This window comes from Erythrolamprus reginae, chromosome 7 (genome assembly GCF_031021105.1).
Source record: "Erythrolamprus reginae isolate rEryReg1 chromosome 7, rEryReg1.hap1, whole genome shotgun sequence".
Classification (NCBI taxonomy): Eukaryota; Metazoa; Chordata; class Lepidosauria; order Squamata; family Dipsadidae; genus Erythrolamprus; species Erythrolamprus reginae.
Window position 1 is genome coordinate 57,064,908 of NC_091956.1, and position 15,615 is coordinate 57,080,522.

The 15,615-nt window shown below is 37.4% G+C and overlaps 1 protein-coding gene across 2 annotated transcripts in view; it reads right to left on the reverse strand.

Moving 5' to 3' along the window:
- Nucleotides 1-15,615, reverse strand: part of TUSC3 (tumor suppressor candidate 3) — a 152,742-nt gene that overhangs the window by 4,578 nt on the left and 132,549 nt on the right. Inside the window, exons 8-9 of one of the 2 annotated variants that reach the window (XR_011559557.1) lie at nt 4,505-4,602; nt 272-362 (exon numbers count right to left, since the gene is read on the reverse strand). Coding sequence is in view for 1 of the 2 variants with exons in the window: in XM_070756623.1 (XP_070612724.1) it covers nt 272-362; nt 4,505-4,579 (166 nt within the window). In the remaining variant the exon portion in view is untranslated. The remainder of the gene's footprint in view (nt 1-271; nt 363-4,504; nt 4,603-15,615) is intronic. The other variant, XM_070756623.1, reaches the window with a different exon arrangement.

Consider the following 15,615-nt stretch of genomic DNA (forward strand, 5'->3'; position numbering starts at 1 on the left):
AGGCCCTATCCAAAACATTAACCTGTTTCATATTATAGAATGAATCATCATTCAGAAAGAGTACCTATTTCTACTGATACACAGAATGTGCTTCATATTGTTATAATTTGTTTAGAATTATTCTAAAATGTAGAATGTCATCCATTATCATGTGCTCATCTAAATAAAACTTTCAGACACAGGTACAATGTATTTGTTCATAAATTCATAAGTCTCAGGGCAAAAGTTGGAAGCAGATTGCTGGCATAATGACATTACTTGAACGGCTTACCTGTATGGATAGCCATGGTATTTGGAGCGGAATATTGATAACAGGAAACTGAAGAAAAAAACTACCAGACCCAATCCTACTAGGCATATTACTAGAAGAAAAAAATTATATTTTATCAAAAAGATATTATATTTTATATTAACGAAAATAATATACAGGCATAATGCAAAATTAAATGATATACAATACATAAGATTAATTGGATCATCTTTTGTTGCCTTTCTTATACAGTGATACCTTGTCTTACGAACCCCTCATCATATGAACTCTTTGAGATACGAACCTGGGGTTTAAGATTTTTTTGCCTCTTCTTCCGAACTATTTTCACCTTATGAACCCGCCGCCACCGCTGGGATGCCCTGCCTCCGGACTTCCGTTGCCAGCCGAAGCGCCCATTTTTGTGCTGCTGAGATCCCCCTGAGGCTCCTCTCCATGGGAAACCCCACCTCCGGATTTTGCGATGCTGCAGAGGAATCCCAGCATTGCAAATGCTGCGATTTCGCTGAGACTTCCCTCACTGGGAAACCTCACCTCCGGACTTCCGTTGCCAGCCGAAGCGCCCGTTTTCACGCTGGTGGTCCCCTGCAACATCGCAAAATCTGGAGGTGGGGTTTCCCATGGAGGGGAGCCTCAGGGGAATCCCACCAGCATGAAAATGGGCGCTTTGGCTGGCAAAAGGGGTGAATTTTGGGCTTGCAGGCATTAATCGCTTTTCCATTGATTCCTATGGAAAATATTGTTTCATCTTACAAACCTTTCAGCTTACGAACCTCGTCCTGGAACAATTAAATTTGTAAGACAAGGTATCACTGTATACTATACTCTTTTAATAAAAATAGATTTTCAGCAGATTAGCTTTCCTTCACAATATAAATAAAGGCAGCAGTTAGAAAAACATTCAATAATTCTGAAATGTTCATTGTTTGAGAGCACTGGAAGAATGGAAAATAAAAACAAACCAGGGCATTTTTATTTATTTATTTATTTATTATTATTCATTTATTAGATTTGTATGCCACCCTTCTCTGAAAACTCGGGGTGGCATACAAATTAGCCCATTGTTCTCAAATCTTCAGCATCCAGACCATTGCATACATTTAAAAAGGATGCAGAAAAATTAGGGAGTAAATTAGACAACCCTATGTATACTGCTCAAAAAAATAAAGGGAACACTCAAAGAACACATCCTAGATCTGAATGAATGAAATATTCTCATTGAATACTTTGTTCTGTACAAAGTTGAATGTGCTGACAACATGTGAAATTCATTATCAATCAGTGTTGCTTCCTAAGTGGATAGTTTGATTTCACAGAAGTTTGATTTAATTGGAGTTATATTGTGTTGTTTAAGTGTTCCCTTTATTTTTTTTGAGCAGTATACACTTTCTTAATCACAACTACGACTTTCTGTATGAAAGTATCTTTGCATACTATTTTTTTGTAAAAAAAAAATCTAATAAGTGCTTTTTAAAAGAATGTTTACTGCAATTTGCAAGAGCAGGGTGTGGATGTAACTTGGACTGGCAACATGTTTAAATTTATTTATTTATTTATTTATTATTTAGATTTGTATGCCGCCCCTCTCCGCAGACTCGGGGCGGCCCACAACAAAGTGAAAAACAATCCCCTACATTCCATACTAAAATGTCCAATTCTCCATCTAGCTGTCTCCCCTATCACTTACTATTATCTACACACGCCACACCTCCCCATTTCATTTTAAAAACACAATTCAGTCAACTGTTAATTGCAAGACATTGTCTTGGATTAGTAAATTGCTCATTACTTTACTTTTAAAGTCAGCAATAATACCACTTCATTAATATAATTTAATTTTCTAAGTAAGGCTTTGATGATTTCTAAAGTCATTCTTATATTAGCATTCACCTTCTTACTAGACTTTAACTAATTCAGAAATACCTGCTACTACTAATTTCTTTTCTCCTTCAAAGGAAAATTCTGCCGACTCCGTTCTTAATTTTTCAACTGGCTCACTGGTATGTATCAAGGCTCTATCAACTTTCTGATTATTCTTTTTAATGTTCTTTATCTCCTTGGCCTATCCTAGTTACAAAAGTAGTTTATAAAATGACTGAAAGTTTAACTTATCAACTTGGAATGCAGCACATTTCAAAGAACTCTTTCAAGTTCTCCTTTTTGTTTAATATGATATGAAAAAAATGTCACTCCAGGTGTGAATTCAGTTTCAAGAATCCCCTTTGCATAAAAGAAGGGTGCCCTTTTCCTTAGATGTTTGCTGCATCTGGTTCTTTAATTAGAGGAGAGCAACAGACAGACTGCTGATGCTTAAATGTGGAGAAATCATCCTACATTCATATATAAAAGCTAAAATATGAGAGTCACCCAGAAAGTAATGCACCACATATTATTTATTTATTTATTATTAATTATTTATTGAACACAATGAAACTTACACACAAGAATGAATTATGTTTCTTCTACACTCCCTATTTTCCCACGTAATCTCCGTCCCGTTCTATGGCCTTTCTCCAGCAAGACACAAGGGCATGTATGCCCTGTCAGTACCACTCTTTGTTCTGGTCACGAAGCCATTTCTGCACTATGTGAATCACCTCTAATGGCTTCACTCTCTGTGCCCAGCGACTAACCGTACTTCTGTCAATTGCAGATTCTCCATAAACCGTACACAAACCTTTGTGAATGTTCCCAACAGTTTCTTTCTCCTCAGTGAGAAATTCAATGACGACACGCTGCTTGTAACATATATCACTTACAGACGTCATTTCAAAACACTACTGTAGCTACGCAATCTGTCTGAAGAAACACAAAATTTACATACACTCTCCTGACAGTTTAAACAATGTACAGTGGTACTTCATCTTATGAACGCCTCTTCTAACGAACTTTTCAAGATACGAACCCGGTGTTTAAGATTTTTTTGCCTCTTCTTCCGAACTATTTTCACCTTACGAACCCAAGCAGCTGCTGCTGGGATGAAGGGGTTTCTTTTTCCCCCCTTTTTTGAAGAAAGAAAAGGGAGGGGCAGCTTGGAGGAGTAAAGATTTTGCATGCTTGCAAAGGCACTGAAACGGTGTCTTTTTAAGAAAGAAAAGGGAGGGGCAGCTTGGAGGAGTAAAGATTTTGCATGCTTGCAAAGGCACTGAAACGGTGTCTTTTTAAGAAAAAAAAGGGAGGGGCAGCTTGGAGGAGTAAAGATTTTGCATGCTTGCAAAGGCACTGAAACGGTGTCTTTTTAAGAAAGAAAAGGGAGGGGCAGCTTGGAGGAGTAAAGATTTTGCATGCTTGCAAAGGCACGGAAACGGTGTCATTTTAAGAAAGAAAAGAGAGGGGCAGCTTGGAGGAGTAAAGATTTTGCATGCTTGCAAAGGCACGGAAACGGTGTCATTTTAAGAAAGAAAAGAGAGGGGCAGCTTGGAGGAGTAAAGATTTTGCATGCTTGCAAAGGCACTGAAACGGTGTCTTTTGAAAAAAGAAAAGGGAGGGGCGCCCCCCTTGCCTTTCTTCCTTCCCACTCACTCTTTAGCCTAGCCTTGCTTCTTCCACCCGCCCCCTTTAGCTGCTCCTCCCTGCCCTCTGTTCGCCTCCCTTCTAAAGTTTGGGATTTTCCTGAAGGATTTGCACGCATTATTTGCTTTTACGTTGATTCCTATGGGAAACATTGTTTCATCTTACAAACTTTTCACCTTACGAACCTCCTCCTGGAACCAATTAAGTTCGTATGATGAGGTACCACTGTATATCTAAAGTTTCGCATTCGTACCATTACTGTAGACTGAGAAAAAAAATGTGGTGCGTTACTTCCTGGGTGACCCTCATAGTTGGAAAAAAAGTCAATGTAGACAGAGATCTATTTTAAAAGACTATTGACAATGTACCATATTACAGTGGAGTGTTGAGTGGGAATTCCACCCACCATTTGGGGAACTCAGCCACTGCTAAGAAAAAATAAAGGATGTGTATCTGTATAAATAAAGCATGGCTAATTCTCAATGACCCACAAGTTTTTTATTTTGCATCAAGCAGCTTATGCAATAGGAGAATAAATGCATTTCAAGTAACTTGTAGATCTCTGCTCTTATACTGCCAATATATTCACATTTGAAAATGCTGTGATAAACATGGGCACAGCTTTTAATAAACTGTGGGTTTCCATGGCAGTTTGCCATAGTTACACTTATATTTTAATGACAAGAAAAGGAATTATCTTTATTTAGTCATCAAACAACTTACTTCTCCTTTTCCCAACATCTCCCTTGGAGGTAGCAGCTTCATTCAAAAGAACCATTCCCATGGTGATAGCAGCATCGGTATCATTGTTGTCAAGGAAACTATAGAAATGTTGAAATTTCACAAAGCCAACAGAACATCTTTAACCTTAGCAGATATTAATTTAGTGATTTTTTTAAAAAAAAACTAAAGGTGTTTATCAATAGTAAGTGTATGCAGATCTCTAAGGAAAAGAGAACACATTGTTAATTCCTATCTATAATACACATGTTAATGCTTATTCTCCCAAAGCTACATTAGATTATTTCATAAAGTATCAAATAAAATATAAATATGCTTAAGCATCCAAGCATGATGCTTAATGATATTTCAATTAATTAGTAAGTATATAAAGAGCTAGCCCAGTGAGATCCTTAAAAAGTCATGTACTGTTTCATGTAGCACAAAAGGACAAATACAGGATGTGTGAAATAATTTCTTCTCTATTAAGTCATATAAATAGTACACAAAAATGCAATTTTTTATGTCTTGAAAATGGATAGGAGAGATACATTATACTGCAAGAATGGAATAATATGACTGCATCAGCCAATATTTGTAGACACTAGTGTTTCAGTTCTTAATTGCTAGCTTTTAAGGTTGACTTAGCCTTCCATCTTTCTGAGGTGGGTAAAATGAGGACCCAGATTATGCTGATCTGTAAACTGCTTAGAGAAAGCTGTCAAAGCACTATGAAGTGGTATATAAGTCTAAATGTTATTGCTAATGCTACTGCTATTTTACAAATGCAAACAAGAATATAATGAAATCATTTCACCAATTTGTAAATATCCGAAGCTGTTCCTAAAATTATTTGAAACTACAGTGATCCCTCGGTTAGCGCGGGGGTTACGTTCCAAGACCTCCCGCGCTAACCGATTTCCGCGTTATACTGGATGCGGAAGTAAAAACACCATCTGCGCATGCGCGCCCTTTGTTCCATGGCCGCACATGCGCAGAAGGTGGAGCGACGCAAGTTCGGAGGCTGGCAATGCAATGGTGATTTTTCCGGGTTCCTCGCCGCTACCCACAGGGCAGCGCTGGCGGCAATGGCAATGGCAACCCTCCCTCCTTCCCTTCTCTCCCTCCCTCCTTCCTTCCCTCCTTCCCTTCTCTCCCTCCCTCCTTCCCTCCTTCCTTCCTCTCACCGGCTTTCTTGGGGCAGCGCTGGCGGCAATGGCAATGGCAACCCTCCCTCAGTATGACGTCATCGGGCGGGAAAAACCGTGGTGTAGGAAAAAAAACGCGGACTTATTTTTTAATTAATATTTTTTGAAAAACCGCGTTGCAGCGTTTCGCGCTAATCGAGAACGCGCAAATCGAGGGATCACTGTATATCAACAAAAAAGCTACTCATACAACTCTAATTAACATCTGTTCCAGTCAGTCTACAACTAAATGGAATGGCTGCTTTGTGAAAATTGCTATTTAAAAACAACGTAAACATAAAATAAAAGAAACAATAGTAAACAAAACCCTTCTGGTTTTAAAAATGATCATTTATATATAGTTTGCCAAGAGTAAATCAATAGTAAATCAAAACTATGATTCCTGTAAAAAGCTTAATTTAGCTTACTATATTGTGTGATTTTAGGTAGGTAATAGCATAGACTGAAATTGTCAATGCTTATCATGATTTTATTTCTGCTTATTATTAGTATTACACTTCACCTTCACTTCTTTGTGAAAATAAAGACACATTGAGGGTTAGACATTCACACACATACAGAGCCCGGGATGTTTGGACAATAAAAAAAGGACATGAAATCCAACATTCATAATAAATACAAATTAAAAATTTACAGGGAATCAATACACTATTAAACATTTCAAATCTTCCAAGAATGTGCAATGTCTAAAAAACTGTTCCAACTTCCACGGAAAAACATTTTGTCCTGTAATCCCACGTCTACTAGTACTAATGACGGTATCTTTAGTTTTAAAAACTTTGCTGGCCCAGTTCAAAAGGATTTTTTCTAACAGTAAAATGTTGAATCACAACTCTAGGACCATTCTAATGAAACCGATTTCCTTAATTCCTTTCAACCTTGGTGCAATCTGTGTTTTGGGACATTAAATTTTTTGTTTACTTTTATAAAGAATACAGTGGTACCTCTATCTAAGAACGCCTCTATTTAAGAACTTTTCTAGATAAGAACCGGATGTTCAAGATTTTTTTGGCCTCTTCTTAAGAACCATTTTCTACTTAAGAACCCGAGCCCAGAAAAAATTCCCAGGAAATTTGAGAGCGTCACGAAGGCCCGGACAGTTTCCTGCCATTCCCCCTTTAATCCCAGCCATCTCAGGCTTTTCTGGGCTGCCAGAGGAACCTTTTAGTGGTGCTTAAGGAGGCTTTGGCAGTCCAGAGAGAACAAAGCATTTTCCTTTCTCTGGGTGCTTGGAGAGAGAATAAATCAATAAACCACTGTGGTGACTCCCTCGCTCTGCCTCCCATACACCCGGCGCGAGGTTGCCTCCTGGAGCATCTGGGCATGGAAAGGCAAAAGGGAGTACTTTGTCCTGGCCAGATCAACTCGGCTTCAGCCAAACCGAGGAGTCACCACATTGAAGGAAAGGCGCCGGCTACAAAGCGAGAGGAGAGGGGAGCCCTTCAGCATGGGGAAGAAGAGGAAGCAGGTATCAGCATCAGCTGCCTTTCAGTCAAAGGAGCAGGAGGTTACCCCCTCTTGTACACCTGTGTTTCTCTCTCTGGCACGGTGTATGGGAGGCAGCCTCGCGCAGGGTGTATGGAAGGCACATACTCCTCTTTTTTTAAAAAAACCTTAAAGTTTTGGATTTTTTAAATTCCCCTCACCTCACCTTCTTTCTTCAGCAGTGACTGTCCTCCTCCTCCTCCTCCTCCTCTTCTTCCTCCTCCTTTTCCCACCCAAATTCCGAGCTTTTATTTCTTTCTTAATGGATTGATTTGCATGCATTATTTGCTTTTACATTGATTCCTAAGGGAAAAATTGCTTCTACTTACAAACTTTTCTACTTAAGAACCTGGTCATGGAACGAATTAAGTTCTTAAGTAGAGGTACCACTGTATTTTGCTTTAAATTATTCTAGGCACCTGTGAGGCAGGTAAAATATATAGTTTTTAAAAGTAATCATCCTGTGAAAACCAGAGTAAAAATTGTTTGAGAATTAGCAAGTCCCTGCATGTTTTATTTAAGAAACAAAGTTTGTAAATTCTAAGGTTTGGTTTGATATATGCCTTAAGTAAATTGTAGTTGCTGTGGTTTTCTTACAGAATATACAAATAAATGTCAGTGCATAATAAGCCTTTAACACACGTACATTGTACCATTCCCTGCTGTGCTTCTTTTTCCCCTTAGTTTTCTCAATTAATAGAACTTTAAAAAAAAATCACAGTAAAAATGCCTAAGGCAGAAAATCCAGCTGATGCCTCCACAAATATGACAATGAACTGAAAAATCAAGAGAGGATTGTATAAAATGACTTAAGGTTTTCCTTTCCTTTCCTTCTTTTTAATATGTTCTACTACTGTTGAGCTTTGATTAGTTCAAAGGAATTTTATATTTATTTCAGAAATGTGGAGTGCAAATATAATTTGGGCATGTATAATTTTTTTTCAGGTATTTTAATTATTTCTTATATTATGACTTGGTTGGCAAGAGGAGTTTAGTAAAAATCACTGAAGTGTACAATGTACAATTGCTTCAAGATTTTAAGGGAGCATTGTTTTCCTAATAAAAAGTTTTAAGGACAAAATCCATCAAAATGTTTTTCTATCTGGTGACTTACCAAGAAACAAATGCAGGTTCATGACATACTGGGGAGATACAAATGATTTGAAAGCACCTAAACTGAAAATGATCAATAGATAGCTTCCTGTGAGCCATCAGTTTCATTTTGGAGGGACTATCAGATAGTTTAAAATTCCAGCTAACTGAAGCAAAGTTTGGGTAATAAAAAGTTTGGAAATTAGAAGTAAGCTGCATACTTCTAAATGCTGCTGATAAGTCACTGTCTTTGTCCAGCTCACATTTATTATATCAGCTATAAGTTTTTTTTTACCCATATAGCTAAAAAGCCCAGAAAAATAAAATTGGCCAAGTTTCTTATTCATTGTATGTGAACAGGCAGACACTTGTCCTTCTTGTCCTTCAGGGAACTCAACTGGAAAATTGAAAAAACAAAATCTTGCTGAAAAAACAAATGTTATATCTGAACCAAAATATCCTGAGCAAATAAGTTTCAGTGCATAAAAATATTAAAGGACATTGGCTTACTTTGAATTAACCGTTCAAATATTAATTTTAATTTTTAAAATATGGTTACACTATGATTTTTTGATGAGTCCAGATTGAACCCAACATTTATTAAATTTATTCGTTCATAGGGTGATAATTACCCACATTTATTGAAGCCTGGCACAATGGAAGAGGTCAATGACTACAAATGGAACAATGTGGCTAGGAATGCTGTCAATTCCCTACAATTGAAGTTTCCCAATGGATCTTTCCTTTCAACATTGTCTGCCACAAGCTGACAAAGGACAGTATCCTTTGGGATGAACATCAGGACAGAATGTCAACATTTCAGAACCTGTAGCAATTTCCAGGATGAACTATTTCAAAGTTCTATTGTTATTCAAGGACACTCAAGCAGCAAGGAGTAACAGCAAGATTTCAATGAGTTCCCAATGGGATAGCTGCCCTTGTCTTAGTCCTTCAATCACATGCTCAGTACCATATAGTTCTTGCCAAAATTAGCACAAAACAACCCTGTCCTATTATTTTTCAAATTTTCTGAGCAAACTATCTGAAAGTAAATAGCATTTTACAGTGCAAACTATAAAATCACTGGTTCCAAAATAAAGCTGTAAAGGATTTTCTTTATGTATTATATTATGTGTTAACAGCAGAAAAGCCCCACCAGTCCTTATGGAAAAAAGATGATTTGAGATTCAGTTGAAATGTGTAGAATCTGATTTTTTCCAGTAGAGAACATTACAAATGTTTTTCATCCCAATTGATGTTCATTAAAATATAGAGAAATTGATAAAATTCCTAAATAATTATAATTGTAACTCAAGCAACTTGTTTATTAGGCAATATTCAAACAGATTTTGAAACAATATTGAGGACTGTCATGTGAACCCATGGTCCTTCAGATGTTGCTGCACAACTCCTTCCAGAAATAAAGAACACTGAGTTATAGTTTATTAATACTGGAGGGTCACAGATTTCCCATCCAAGCCTAAAAAATATTTGAATTTTCTGATATGATGCAGGCTAACAAGCAATCTCCATTCTCTATAAAGACCAGCAAATAGCAACATAAAACAGACATCTCATTACTTAGCCGAGACTAAAAAATAAGTACATTTCAATATTAACTGGAACACTTTAATTTCAAATCATGGCACTTTTGATTACCTTCCTGCTATGTGCTGAACATAGATTGCTGTACCTTAGGACTTGTTTCTGAATGCTGTTCGTTTTACTTTAGAAATATTTTTGAAAATTCCAAAGTGCCCTTTATCAAGTATGTGGTCTGAATGATGTGCTGTTACTGTTTCAGTTCATCCATCTTAATTTGGGGGATCAAAATTAAACTAGGGAATGAAAAAAGGATTTAGAGGATAAACACTGCAGCAATTGTAGAAGATTTGAATGACAGAGCCCAACCTGATTTTGAAACTAACCACCACACTTGTGTAGATAACAACAACAGAATTGGAAGGGACTTTGGAGTGTTGGAGCATTCACAACTTCCGGAGGCAAGCTGTTCCACTGATTAATAGTTCTTACTGTTAGGAAATTTAGCTGAAGATATTTCTCTCCTTGTTTAGTTTCCATCCATTGCTTCTTCTTCTACCCTCAGCAGCTTTGGAGAATCGGTTGACTCCTCCTTCTTTGTGGCAACCCCTGAGATATTGGAATACTGCTATCATGTCTTCCCTGGTCCTTCTTTTCATTAAACTAGCCATGCCCAGTTCCTGCAACCCTTCTTCATTTGTTTTAGCCTCCTAATCATCTTTGTTGCTCTTCTCTGCATCCAAGTGTGGCCTTACAAGGCTTTATAAAGTGGTATTAACATTTCACGTGATCCTGATTCTATCCCTCTGTTAATGCAGCCTAGAACTGTGTTGGCTTTTTTGGCAGCTGCTGCATACTGCTGATTCATATTTAAATGGTTGTCCATTAAGATCCCTCTCACAGTTACTAATGTTGAGCAACGTACCACATATACTGTACCTGTGCATTTTGTTATTCTTGCCTAAATGTAGAACCTTGCTTTTTTCACCATTGAATTTCATTTTGTTAAATAGCGCCCATTGTTCAAGTTTGTCAAGATCTTCTATATTTTGCGCCTATCTTCTGGAGTATTGGCTATTCCTGCCAGTTTAGTGACATCTGCAAATTTGATGAATTCCCCATCTATCCCCTTGTCCAAGTCATTGATGAAGATGTTAAAGAGTTTTGCGCCTAAAACAGCTTTGGGGTACTTGGATGTACTGCATACATCTCTCCATGTAGATGCAGTTCCATTAAGCATTACACGTTGAGTGCGGTTAGTTAGCCAGTTTTGAATCCATCTGATGGTGTTGCTGTCCATCCCATTCTGTAAAACCCAGGCTATTTTACATCTTTCCCAGATGCTTTTATCCCAGCCATAACACCATATGTTCATTCTACATTTTTCTACTTTATTTAGGAGTAGCTTATGGTCTACTTTGTCAAAAGTCTTACTGAAGTCCAAGTAAACCACATCGACACCATTCTCTTGGTCCACTAATTTTGCCACTTTGTCAAAGAATGCAATAAGATTAGTCTGGTATGATCTGTTTTTGACAAACCCATGTCAGCTTTCGGTTATTACTTTGCTTCTAGGTGTTCATTGATATGTTGCTTGATTATCTTTTCCAAAATCTTCCCTGGTATTAAGGCCAGGCTGATAGGCCTGTAGTTTCCTGGATCTGTTTTTTTCCCCTTCCTTTTTTGAAGATGGGAACTACATTGGCTCTTTTCCTCTCTGGCAGTTCCACGGTGCTCCAGGATCTTTGAACGATATAGTTCAGTGGTTCTGAGATCTTGTCTATCACTTCCTTGGGGTATAATCCATCAGTTCCTGGTGATGGACTGGATATTTGCCACCAAATATATTAGGCCATTATATGTGACTCAAATTTTTCAATTACTGTGACATTAATGACCTTTGGATTACACACTCTTTAGGGAGTTGACTGAGGAATTATCTACTACTGTGCACATGTTTCTTAGGCACCACAGAATATTTAAATTAATGAGGAGGGGGACGACACATATTAAAAAGAATATGCCTGAAAGATTTATTCTATAAATACACCAGCCCATGATGAAAACATATATTCAGATGAGGATAAAGAGATAAGGTACTGTATTTTTTGAAGTATACATGCTCCACAGTATAAGATGAGCCTTAGTTTTTGGGGAGAAAATAAGAAAAAAATGTCTCTGTCTACCAGCATTTATAACCAACATTTGGTAGGAGACCTCCATTTGGCCTTCCTTTGCAACCTCCAAAAGTTCTGTTTGGGAGCAAAGCTCCATTAGAAAGGGGCTACCTTTGCAGCCCCCAAAAGCTGTTTTTGGGGTGATGCCTGTGGCAATCCCTGCAGCCTGGAACAGGCATAAAACGTGATGTGAGGAGAGTGAAGGGTGACCAAGGTTATATTCGGTGCATAAGACACACCCAAATTTTCACCCTCTTTTGGGGGAAAAAAAGGTGCATCTTATACTCTGAAAAATATGGTAATAACATGCCATTTAAAAATAATTAATGGGCTAGCAATGTTGCTCTTTTTTCCTTCAGTAAGTTTTAAATCCAAGAAAAAATATTTCACCAGGCATATAGAAGAATTTCCTGGGGGTATGATAAATGACCGACTGGCAAGAGATTTGAAGCAGAGAATGGATGGCCATCTGAAATAACAGTGAATTTGCTGCATTAGTGAGTACTGGACTGAGCCAGAAGCAAGAAACATACTTTCAATACTATTAAACTACAGCTCCCAACACTTCAGCCAACTGGTTATATTAGGTTGAGTGGCTGGCAAATTTTTTTCTTTGTATATAATCCTAACCTGATAAATCAATGGTAATTAGTAATTTTTGCAATTTGTCTTCATCTAAAAATGAGATACCCTTTTCTTATGTTCTTCCCTCTGGCAATAAATACAAATCTTGCAAGAAGTTTTCACTGTTTGCCATATAATAGGAAAGCATTATATAGTATATAAAATTATTGTTTTAATCTTTCAGTCATGTCTGATCTTGGCGACTTTATAGATAAGTTCTTTGCATGCTATCCTTTAAAGCACAGCTACTTTCAGTTATTGCATGTTCATATTTATATCACATTTTATGTTATAAAGCCAGCGGGCTCTTTGCTTGCCCCTTCTTGTTCCATTAACCTCCTAGTATCACTGACTTTTCCAATGAATTTGCACGAATGACATAGGTTAAACTAAATCAGACATAGTCTTATGATTGTAGTTTCTAGTGATGTATTTAGCTTTATATGATTTAGCATCTCTCTGTTAATTACTTTAGCTACTCAGTTAGTTAGGATATATGCAATAATTTATGCCAACAACAAAGTTCAAAGGCATCGGTTATTCTTTGATCATCCATTCTTAGTATCCAATTCTCACACCCATACATCATTATAGGTAAGACTAATGCTCTAATTTATGCACGATGGTGCGTGCATAAGCGCACCATCGTGCCTACTGTCCTTTCCTACTCTCCTATTGTCCCAATTTGCCTATACTGTACCTACTTTGCTTGTTTATACCATACCTATTATCTTGTACACATTTTGACGAACAAACAAAAAAACAAACTAACAAACTAGCCTGTTTATTCTATTTATATAAATATCTCTGCTTTTTCAGATCCTATTCTGGAATAAGAATACAATGTTAACCATTTCAGTTTGGCCTAAGGTTATATCCTGCATATGATTTCAGGAGTGGAACTGCCATAATGATTCATTTTTGATACAAGGAAGATAAACTCTTGAATTAATACAATTTCCTTCTTGTTAATTTTAAACATCTCATGTTCATCTGCAGCTGTTGTCATTATCTTCACTTTCCTGATGTTAAATCTCACTCCTACTTTTTCACTTTTGTTCTTGATTTTCCAAATCATTTTTTCAAAGTCTTACTTATTTGTGTTGTATCATCTGCGTACCTAAAATTATTTATGGCTCTTTCCCCATTCTTCACTCCAACATTCTTCACTCCAACATGGGCGCAGTGGTTAGAAAGCAGTATTGAAGGCTAACTCTGCCCTGGCTTATGGTTGATTCTGTCTTCCATCCTTCCGAGGTCAGTAAAATGAGAGCACAGATTGGTAGGGGCATTTGTAAACTGCTGATTGTGTTGTAAATTACTGTGCAGCAGTATATAAATCTAAGTGCTATTGCTATTACTATATAGTTAGAGTTCACTTATAGATACATTACATTTGAAAGTAAAAAGTTATTCTATAGAATCTGTTACACCTTCTTCTCTCTTTAACATGTTACTTTAGTCAATCACATATTTGTTAAAATCACATTTTCATCATCAAACAGAAAAGAAACATTTTAATATTGAAAAGTTCTGAATGATTTTTGAAAAATTATTGAAGGTCAAAGGTACATCTTGTGCAAAAACAGAATACATTATTTACAGGAATTAAAGCAGTATGGGTTGCAGCCTTGAGTACATAATTTCAATGATGATCAGGCTGCTTTTAAAAACAATTAGAATGCATAATTTCAGTGTGAATTTCAACCACCATGGTTCTTACCTGAGAAGAATACTCATATTGTTTTTAGAGGAACTCTTCAAAGAAAGTTCTTATAATGCTGGACTACTTCAAATGATCTCTGCTGCAGAGAATGAACACTTTCGCTAAAACCATCATATCCGTGAAGGTAAAGATTTTAAAACCCATTTCATTCCATCCCAGTCGCAACAAGCATAATACGGAGCTACAGCTGACTTGGATGACAGACCACTGATTTTCAGATCTTTCCTTTTCAGCTAGATAGCACCTGGGCTGCTTAGAAAGGTGCCAATCAAACTGGTTGGAGAAAATAGGTTTTGAAAAGCTTGAAAATGAGAAACCACAATAAAAATTGAGACACAGATACACAATTACACTTTAAACACAAACAAACACAAATATCACCCGCCCAGTTGTCTAGGTTTGTTGACCAGAGATGATAAAACATTGATTTGTTCTCTGGAAAAAGAAACAAACTGTGTCCAACAGTCTGCAGAAGTCAAAACAAAAACATAGTAATCAAAACCTATGCATTTATATAAAAGAACATTGTTTTATTCTTATTAGTTTATTAACTGGTCTTATGGGTAAAAACATACTATTTAATTATTTCCTATTTTAAAAGTAATTAAGGATCATACTAAGGCACTGGAGAAGGAAGGGCAATAAAAAAACCTATTAATTATTCAATAAATAGTCCATAAACGTACTATCCCCACTGCATGTCCCCCCCTGGGGGCAGCAGCCTATTGCTGTGTGATCCACTCTTGCAACCTTCTGACAATCAAAGTCAAAGGAGAAACCAGATTCACTTAATAGCTATGTCACTAAATTAACAGCTGCAGTGATAATAAAAGTAGCAGGAAGGTCGTAAAATAGGGCAAAACTCCCTTAACACCTGTCTCACTTAACAACAGACTCCTTTATGGTCATACGTCAAGGACTACCTTTGTATTATAAAGCCCTTCATGGCATCGGGCCAGAATATCTCCGAGACCGCCTTCTGCCGCACAAATCCCAGCGACCGGTTAGGTCCCACAGAGTTGGCCTTCTCCGGGTCCCCTCGACTAAACAATGTTGTCTGGCGGGACCCAGGGGAAGAGCCTTCTCTGTTATGGCCCCAACCCTCTGGAACCAGCTCCCCCCGGAGATTAGAATTGCCCCCACCCTCCTTCTCTTTCGCAAACTCCTTAAAATCCACCTCTGCTGACAGGCATGGGGGATTGAGACATCTCCCCCAGGCCTATATAGTTTTACGTATGGTATGTTTGTGTTGTATATTCT